Genomic DNA, 9791 nt, shown 5'->3' with positions numbered 1-9791 from the left:
ATCTCATAAATATTAGTCAAAATCTTTAAATTATTTTTATGACTTTTTTTTCAAACAAATTTTTTTACTGTCATAATTTTTCATCTCATTATTGACTGTCGTAATTTCAATATTATGACTTTTTAAACTATAATTTTAAATTTTCATCTCAAATATTACTATGTAATAATTTCAACTTTTTGTGTCATAATTATGACTGTCATAATTTAGACTTTTCTAAAAGTTTTGTATGACTCTTAAACGTCAATTTTTCCATCTCATTATTGACTGTCATAATTTCGACTTTTAATCTCATATAATACTGTCATAATTTAGATTTTCTTGTGATTTGTATGACTATTTTTTACTTTGAAGTCATAATTCAGATTTTTTTTATGTCATAATTTAATTACTTCATCTCATTATTGACTGTCATAATTTCGACTTTTTAACGTCTAAATATTAGTCATAATTTCAACTTCTTAAATCATAATTTTGACTTTTTAATCTCATAAATATTGCATAATTTAATTTAGACTTTTCATCTTATAAAAACTCCTCTCATAATTTTGACTTTTTATGTCATAAATACGATTTTCCACAGCATGATATTTTTTCCCTAAAGTGTCCGAAATGGACTTCCATATACAGTATATCTCATCCGCTGACGGTTGTTTTGTACACCGGCTCGGAGCTGCATCGGAGCTACACTAGTGTGTAGTGTAGGGTGGTGTGTCGTCTAGTGTAGTGTAGTGTAGTGTGTAGTGTAGTGTAGTGTAGTGTAGTGTAGTGTGTAGTGTAGTGTAGTGTAGTGTAGTGTAGTGTAGTGTAGGGTAGTGTAGTGTGTAGTGTAGTGTAGTGTGTAGTGTAGTGTAGTGTAGTGTAGTGTAGTGTAGTGTAGGGTAGTGTAGTGTGTAGTGTAGGGTAGTGTGTAGTGTAGTGTAGTGTAGTGTAGTGTAGTGTGTAGTGTAGTGTAGGGTAGTGTAGTGTAGTGTAGTGTAGTGTAGTGTAGGGTGGTGTGTCGTCTAGTGTAGTGTGTAGTGTAGTGTAGTGTAGTGTGTAGTGTAGTGTGTAGTGTAGTGTAGTGTAGTGTAGTGTAGTGTGTAGTGTAGTGTGTAGTGTAGTGTAGTGTAGTGTGTAGTGTAGTGTAGTGTGTAGTGTAGTGTAGTGTAGTGTGTAGTGTAGTGTAGTGTAGTGTGTAGTGTAGTGTAGTGTAGTGTAGTGTAGTGTAGTGTAGTGTAGTGTAGTGTGTAGTGTAGTGTAGTGTAGTGTAGTGTAGTGTAGTGTAGTGTAGAGTGTAGTGTAGTGTAGTGTAGTGTGTAGTGTAGTGTAGTGTAGTGTGTAGTGTAGTGTAGTGTGTAGTGTAGTGTAGTGTAGTGTGTAGTGTAGTGTAGTGTAGTGTGTAGTGTAGTGTAGTGTAGTGTAGTGTAGTGTAGGGTAGTGTAGTGTGTAGTGTAGGGTAGTGTGTAGTGTAGTGTAGTGTAGTGTAGTGTAGTGTAGTGTAGGGTAGTGTAGTGTAGTGTAGTGTAGTGTAGTGTAGTGTAGGGTAGTGTAGTGTAGTGTAGTGTAGTGTGTAGTGTAGTGTAGTGTAGTGTGTAGTGTAGTGTAGTGTAGTGTAGTGTAGTGTAGTGTAGTATGTAGTGTAGTGTAGTGTAGTGTAGTGTAGTGTAGTGTGTAGTGTAGTGTAGTGTAGTGTAGTGTGTAGTGTAGTGTAGTGTAGTGTAGTGTGTAGTGTAGTGTAGTGTAGTGTAGTGTAGTGTAGTGTGTAGTGTAGTGTAGTGTAGTGTGTAGTGTAGTGTAGTGTAGTGTAGTGTAGTGTGTAGTGTAGTGTAGTGTAGTGTAGTGTAGTGTAGGGTAGTGTAGTGTGTAGTCTAGTGTAGTGTAGTGTAGTGTAGTGTAGTGTAGTGTAGTGTAGTGTGTAGTGTAGTGTAGTGTAGTGTAGTGTGTAGTGTAGTGTAGTGTAGTGTAGTGTGTAGTGTAGTGTAGTGTAGTGTAGTGTAGTGTAGTGTGTAGTCTAGTGTAGTGTAGTGTAGTGTAGTGTAGTGTAGTGTAGTGTGTAGTGTAGTGTAGTGTAGTGTAGTGTGTAGTGTAGTGTAGTGTAGTGTAGTGTAGTGTGTAGTGTAGTGTAGTGTAGTGTAGTGTAGTGTAGTGTAGTGTAGTGTAGTGTAGTGTGTAGTGTAGTGTAGTGTAGTGTAGTGTGTAGTGTAGTGTAGTGTAGTGTAGTGTAGTGTAGTGTGTAGTGTAGTGTAGTGTAGTGTAGTGTGTAGTGTAGTGTAGTGTAGTGTAGTGTAGTGTGTAGTGTAGTGTAGTGTAGTGTAGTGTAGTGTAGTGTAGTGTAGTGTAGTGTAGTGTGTAGTGTAGTGTAGTGTAGTGTAGTGTGTAGTGTAGTGTAGTGTAGTGTAGTGTGTAGTGTAGTGTAGTGTAGTGTAGTGTGTAGTGTAGTGTAGTGTAGTGTAGTGTAGTGTGTAGTGTAGTGTAGTGTAGTGTAGTGTAGTGTAGTGTGTAGTGTAGTGTAGTGTAGTGTAGTGTAGTGTAGTGTAGGGTAGTGTAGTGTAGGGTAGTGTAGTGTAGTGTAGTGTAGTGTAGTGTAGTGTAGGGTAGTGTAGTGTAGTGTAGTGTAGTGTAGTGTAGTGTAGTGTAGGGTAGTGTAGTGTGTAGTGTAGGGTAGTGTGTAGTGTAGTGTAGTGTAGTGTAGTGTAGTGTAGGGTAGTGTAGTGTGTAGTGTAGTGTAGTGTGTAGTGTAGTGTGTAGTGTAGAGTGTAGTGTAGTGTAGTGTAGTGTAGTGTGTAGTGTAGGGTGGTGTGTCGTCTAGTGTAGTGTAGTGTAGTGTGTAGTGTAGTGTAGTGTAGTGTAGTGTAGTGTAGTGTAGTGTAGTGTAGGGTGGTGTGTCGTCTAGTGTAGTGTAGTGTAGTGTGTAGTGTAGTGTAGTGTAGTGTAGTGTAGTGTGTAGTGTAGTGTAGTGTAGTGTAGTGTAGTGTAGTGTAGTGTAGGGTGGTGTGTCGTCTAGTGTAGTGTAGTGTAGTGTGTAGTGTAGTGTAGTGTAGTGTAGTGTAGTGTAGTGTGTAGTGTAGGGTGGTGTGTCGTCTAGTGTAGTGTAGTGTAGTGTGTAGTGTAGTGTAGTGTAGTGTAGTGTAGTGTGTAGTGTAGTGTAGTGTAGTGTAGTGTAGGGTAGTGTAGTGTGTAGTGTAGTGTAGTGTAGTGTAGGGTAGTGTAGTGTAGTGTAGTGTAGTGTAGGGTAGTGTAGTGTGTAGTGTAGTGTAGTGTAGTGTAGTGTAGGGTAGTGTAGTGTAGTGTAGGGTAGTGTGTAGTCTAGTGTAGTGTAGTGTAGTGTAGTGTAGTGTAGTGTAGTGTAGTGTGTAGTGTAGTGTAGTGTGTAGTGTAGTGTAGTGTAGTGTAGTGTGTAGTGTAGTGTAGTGTAGTGTGTAGTGTAGTGTAGTGTAGTGTAGTGTGTAGTGTAGTGTAGTGTAGTGTAGTGTGTAGTGTAGTGTAGTGTAGGGTAGTGTAGTGTAGTGTAGTGTAGTGTAGTGTAGTGTAGGGTGGTGTGTCGTCTAGTGTAGTGTAGTGTAGTGTAGTGTAGTGTAGTGTAGTGTGTAGTGTAGTGTAGTGTAGTGTAGTGTAGTGTGTAGTGTAGTGTAGTGTGTAGGGTAGTGTGTAGTCTAGTGTAGTGTAGTGTAGGGTAGTGTGTAGTCTAGTGTAGTGTAGTGTAGTGTAGTGTGTAGTGTAGTGTAGTGTAGTGTAGTGTGTAGTGTAGTGTAGTGTAGTGTAGTGTGTAGTCTAGTGTAGTGTAGTGTAGTGTAGTGTGTAGTGTAGTGTAGTGTAGTGTAGTGTGTAGTATTAGTGTGTAGTGTAGTGTAGTGTAGTGTAGTGTAGTGTAGTGTGTAGTGTGTAGTGTAGTGTAGTGTAGTGTAGTGTAGTGTAGTGTGTAGTGTGTAGTGTAGTGTGTAGTATTAGTGTGTAGTGTAGTGTGTAGTGTAGTGTAGTGTAGTGTGTAGTATTAGTGTGTAGTGTAGTGTAGTGTATGTAGTATTAGTGTGTAGTGTAGTGTAGTGTAGTGTAGTGTGTAGTGTAGTGTAGTGTAGTGTAGTGTAGTGTGTAGTGTGTAGTGTAGTGTGTAGTATTAGTGTGTAGTGTAGTGTGTAGTGTAGTGTAGTGTAGTGTGTAGTATTAGTGTGTAGTGTAGTGTAGTGTATGTAGTATTAGTGTGTAGTGTAGTGTAGTGTAGTGTAGTGTAGTGTAGTGTAGTGTAGTGTAGTGTGTAGTATTAGTGTGTAGTGTAGTGTAGTGTAGTGTGTAGTGTAGTGTAGTGTAGTGTAGTGTAGTGTGTAGTGTGTAGTGTAGTGTGTAGTATTAGTGTGTAGTGTAGTGTGTAGTGTAGTGTAGTGTAGTGTGTAGTATTAGTGTGTAGTGTAGTGTAGTGTATGTAGTATTAGTGTGTAGTGTAGTGTAGTGTAGTGTAGTGTAGTGTAGTGTAGTGTGTAGTATTAGTGTGTAGTGTAGTATTAGTGTGTAGTATTAGTGTGTAGTGTAGTGTAGTGTAGTGTAGTGTGTAGTATTAGTGTGTAGTGTAGTATTAGTGTGTAGTATTAGTGTGTAGTGTAGTGTAATGTAGTGTGTAGTATTAGTGTGTAGTGTAGTGTAGTGTAGTGTGTAGTATTAGTGTGTAGTGTAGTATTAGTGTGTAGTATTAGTGTGTAGTGTAGTGTAGTGTAGTGTAGTGTGTAGTATTAGTGTGTAGTGTAGTGTAGTGTAGTGTGTAGTATTAGTGTGTAGTGTAGTATTAGTGTGTAGTGTAGTATTAGTGTGTAGTGTAGTATTAGTGTGTAGTGTAGTATTAGTGTGTAGTATTAGTGTGTAGTGTAGTTTAAGGCCCACACACAGGAGTACAGCTGATGTTCACACAGAAGGAGACACTGCCTCCCTGTGGTTCTCTGATCTCAGGGTTCTCGTGCTCCTGCTTCTAAAGAGCTCTGAGGATATAAACAGATGTGGAACTGTCACAGAACGAGATGTTTGCTGTCAATATATAAATATAAGGTAAAAATACCACTTGAGTTTTCTCACCTTATAAGTTGAGCTTTTTTCCAGACAAACCAAACCAGTCTCGAAGTCCTCAAATGTAGGGTTACAAACTTCTGCCTGGAGAGAAAAAAAAAATATATATATATATATACACACACACACACACACACACACAGAGTGTGTGTGTGTGTGTGTGTGTGTGTGTGTGTGTGTGTGTGTGTGTGTGTGTGTGTGTGTGTGTGTGTGTGTGTGTGTGTGTGTGTGTGTGTGTGTGTGTGTGTGTGTGTGTGTGTGTGTGTGTGTGTGTGTGTAAAAAATAGTCATACAAATCACAAGAAAATCTAAATTATGACAGTATTATTTATGAGATTAAAAGTCGAAATTAGTCAATAATAAGATGAAAAATTATGACGTAAAAATATATGTATATACACATAATATATATATATATATATATATATATGTGTGTGTGTGTGTGTGTGTAGGGTTAGGGTTATTTTTATTTTTTATAAATGGCTATTCCCAACACTTTGAAAACACAAACTACATCATATATTTGTCAATATGGTGTTTAGCAATTAGATGGCAAAATGCAAATCAAATCAAATAAATAATTAAAAGCTAATGTCATTGTGTTTATTATGTAAGAAACGAAACTTAAAACTTAAATAAATAAATAAAAATAAATTGAGAGAAATAATTAGTGAACAAGTTGTTTTTCCTGTGAATATATAAATATAAGGTACAGAATAAAAATACCATTTGATTTTTTCTCACCTTATAATCTGAGCTGATGAAAATCATAAAATAAAATCAATAATTAACAGCTAAACTAATTGTGTTTATTATGTAATAAATAAAAATAAATGAACAGAAAATAATTAGTGAGCGAAAATCACCATGTTTTGCATTAGATAAAGACACTGGCTACAATCTTTGAACAAAATAAAACGATAAAATGCAAAGTAGCGTAATTACGGAGAACAGGAGAACCGCGTCGCCTGTGTTTGTCTCTTTAAAGAGCGCCAGCTGCGCAACACGTGACTCCCCGCTGAGTGTGTTTGAGGTGTGTTGACTTTATTAACACTGATGTTGAGCTCACACACTCACCAGTTCTGCGGGATCCGATCAGGACAGACTTCATGGCGCCAGTGTCTCGGGTGTGAACTTCTCCATTCAGACTCGATCTCCATCATCTGCTCGTTACAGGGGCTTTGATGCTCTTCTGCACGTGCTAATGGCCTGAGAGCTTCTGCATCTGCCCTCATCTGCCCTCATCTGCGCTCATCTGCGCTCATCTGCGCACATCTGCCCTCATCTGCGCACATCTGCCCTCATCTGCCCTCATCTGCGCTCATCTGCCCTCATCTGCGCTCATCTGCCCTCATCTGCCCTCATCTGCGCTCATCTGCGCACATCTGCCCTCATCTGCGCACATCTGCCATAATCTGCCCTCATCTGCCCTCATCTGCGCACGGAACATATCAACACACCAGACCAGACAATTTATACGCAATTTTAGTGCAATTTATACGCAAAAAAGAGTTGTTACGTGTCAACGCACTGTAACCCCACCTTGGGTAGGATTAGTGGTGGTTGGGGGGGGGGGGGCGTCTATTAACGCCTCTATTACACGCCATAAAGTGCATATCATATACACGCGAAAACTGCGTGTCATATGCACGGAAAAACTTTTTTTTTTTTGCGTATAATTTGCACGATAAATACGATTCTTGAGAGGAAGAGATCGGGCTGCCAGAGACCAGGGGCCTCATTTATTAAACGTGCACACGCACATATTTGAACTTAGAGCGTGCGTACGTACGCTAAATCCGCGCTCGCCAACTTTCATACGTGCGTACGCGCGCTTTTTGTGCGTATGTTCGTACGCGCATGTGAGAAATGATCGTAAGATCAAATGTAGGACGGGTTCTTTACGCAACATTTTATAAACGAGGCTCCAGATCTTACAGTTCAAACACATAAAACATAGAGGGTTCGATAATCAAAAACAAGTGCACTGTGATTAAGTGTCCAGTGGATTCAGCTTTATTGTGGCACTTTATGACATTGAGAGGATCTGGAAAAAGTGTCCAAATCACACTAAACCACCAGGGTATGTGCAATGTAGGCATTTCAGTCACTATCAAATGACGTTGATTATATAATCACTGCATAGGCTACATCAATGTTTACATTTTGATGATTGAATATAAGATAACATAATAATAATACATACATTTAATAAAACGGTTTGATTGGTGTCCACCATTTGATTGATGTCATATTATCCTTTATTAAGCAATTAAATAACATTAGTGTATAGACCCGTCTGATAAATAATTAAAATTACTGCAAAAAGCCTGATAGGGTCAAAGCATTATTTGTTTTATTTTCTTCAGGTTGTGCGTAAAGGCAATATTTATTTATGTACATACATGTAGATTTGTTATGTATAGAACTACATACAGTGCTTGTTTTTTATATATCACATCTAGATTCTAGATTACAGATCAGATCATTTAAAATCAAAGAAAATGTTTAAAAGTAACAGGGCGCGAACAGCACCGGGTGGACGCGCTGCTGCAGTGCACGCGCGGGGTAATACAGGCGCGCGCGCTGTCCGCTCGTGGCGTGGTGCTGAAATGACGTCACAGGTGGAAGAAATGTCGGCACAAGAAACTCGGCAGCGCGCATGTCCTGAACTTCCCGCTTCAGCTTCATCCGTCTGTTCTGGAACCATGTTTTCACCTAAAGATGAAACATACTAACATAAATATCAACTTCGAAAATTTTGCATTTAATTCTCAAAAAGCACATTTGAAAACAAACAGGAGGAGTTGAACCAAAGTGCAATACACATTCAATCACAATACTCAATAACAAACATGCCTATATGTCATAACTGTGACTTATATGAAATAGTATGACATAATTATGAACATACCAAGTCATAACCATGTAATACTTATGAGATTAAAAACTACAAATTATGTTTTTTTTGTGTAATATGACTTTAAAGGTCATACTTTTAGCCTTTCACAGTGATCATAATTTTTATTTAGCATGTCAATTTCAACTTTAAAAAATATAGATACACACACACACATTTTAAAATAGTTGACTTATTCCAGTCTTACCAATATTATAGTGAGATGTCAAATAAGCATATTAATAGCAAAAAATGCAAATAATTAAACTAATGTTTTTATGTTTATGCAAAATACAATTAATTAATTAAATAACGAATTAATATAGAAATGTATAGCCCAAACTGTGTTTTCAAAACCTGACATGAAACTGAAGCTTGTTCCAAAGTTTAGGGCCTAACACACATCTAAACATCCAACACTAAAACACGCATGCGCTGACTCATAGTTCTGGAGTGCATGTGACAGATGCATGTTTAAACTGCTGTGTTCATGCATAACATGTCACCTTCTCTCATGCATACCTGTGTTTCAGACAGATGCAGCTTCTCTGCTATCTTGCGTCTCTGAGTCGCTCCGAGATATTTGTGTTTGCTGAAGCTCTTCTCCAGGCGCGCGACCTGCTCGGAGGTGAACTTGGTTCTGGCGCGGCGGCGCGCACCGGATTCTCCTTCACTGTCATCAGCGACATCATCACTCTCAGAGGCAGATGTGTACCCACAACTATCTGATGTGATGGGAAGAACATGTAAGATGCATTTCAAAACGGATAGCACGGTCACAGTAAATGCGTCTCTATAGCACGCATTGTGTAGGCTTTATCGTGCAATGTATAGCTACGCGGAAATGAGTTTTACGTTAATATGATACGCACTGTAAACCCCTTGGGTAGGATTAGTAGTGGTGTGGTGGGGTGCCTGTGTATTACATGCAATATCATTTTTTGCGTATAAATCGCACGATAAACACAATGCGTGCAATAATAGAGACGCATTTTCATGAGAGAGAGAAAGTACTTACTTGTGGGGGAAGTCGGGGCCTTGTTCTCTACTTCTCCAATCAGATGCAGTGTTTCTGAAGATGCATCACATGGTTTTTGCGCCAAATGTTGAGCATGGAAACTCTGGGACAACCACTCCACGGAGAAGTTCTTGGACATGATGTTTCCTCCTAAACACACTCGATGAGCTGAAGTTCCTCTCGGACTTTATGCAGGAGGCGCGCGCTCATTTGCATGAGTAAAGAGACTCTCGGCGGAATTATAACTCTGTAATTGAAGCTAATATATGTCGCAATGGGCTTGTTCACACGTCCAGAGCACTTGTGATATCCAGGCGCCAGCGAGTCTGAGCACCTCAAGTACCCGAAGATCTGATGAATAATCAACGCACTGATACAATCAATGGTCATCCACTCAAGACAAGACATAATCCATCGACAGATAATGTGAAGATGAAAGAGTGTCGTGGCTTTTGGGTGGATCATTGTTTTACTTACAGTCGGATTAAGTCTTGATCCCCATTTTAGTTCAATCTGTCCAATCTATGCAAATTCTGATCGACCGGCAATGTATATTGCATTAAATCATTAAATGCGTTTTTCACCATGGCTCTGTGGAATATTGTCTTTTGCAGAAGAATACAGTCTCGCTCTCATAACCTGAGTGTGTTTCTCCTCCAGCTCCTGCAGTAAAGAGTGTATGATCTGAGCGAGAGGAAAAGAGAAACGCGTTTAATGTCTAATGGCAAGAATTCAGATGCGTCTCTGGCGCCTCACAAACCTCGAGTTTGCGCTTTAAAACTGGCCGTTTCAGCTGGTTCAAGAATATAAATGTATAAAAACCAATGATATATAGGCTACTGC

At 39.0% G+C, this 9791-nt stretch overlaps 1 protein-coding gene across 1 annotated transcript; it reads right to left on the bottom strand.

Annotated features, from left to right (window-relative positions):
* Window positions 1-7492: 7492 nt before the first annotated feature.
* On the bottom strand, window positions 7493-9164 carry vent (ventral expressed homeobox). The gene is made up of 4 exons (XM_056237200.1): window positions 9109-9164; window positions 8949-9002; window positions 8453-8723; window positions 7493-7749 (listed from the first exon to the last, which is right to left on the bottom strand). The coding sequence occupies exons 1-4, from the start codon at window positions 9162-9164 to the stop codon at window positions 7540-7542; spliced, it is 591 nt and encodes a 196-aa protein (XP_056093175.1). The 3' UTR covers window positions 7493-7539.
* Between the last annotated feature and the right edge of the window lie 627 nt (window positions 9165-9791).

The sequence above is a fragment of the Rhinichthys klamathensis genome, unplaced genomic scaffold, assembly GCF_029890125.1.
Source record: "Rhinichthys klamathensis goyatoka isolate OS25496 unplaced genomic scaffold, OSU_Roscu_1.1 h1tg000482l_1, whole genome shotgun sequence".
Lineage (NCBI taxonomy): Eukaryota > Metazoa > Chordata > Actinopteri > Cypriniformes > Leuciscidae > Rhinichthys > Rhinichthys klamathensis.
Note: the sequence above shows the minus strand (reverse complement) of the source record. Positions and strands in the feature narration are given on the sequence as shown.

Bases quoted from the DNA above. Each gene is read 5' to 3' on its own strand.
- vent (XM_056237200.1), bottom strand. From the start codon at position 9,164: ATGCAAATGAGCGCGCGCCTCCTGCATAAAGTCCGAGAGGAACTTCAG. The intron at 8,724-8,948 runs GTAAGTACTTTC...TGCGTGCTATAG, and splicing joins GGCCCCGACTTCCCCCACAA to AGACGCATTTACTGTGACCG. The intron at 7,750-8,452 runs GTATGCATGAGA...TTTCATCTTTAG, and splicing joins TGCATCTGTCTGAAACACAG to GTGAAAACATGGTTCCAGAA.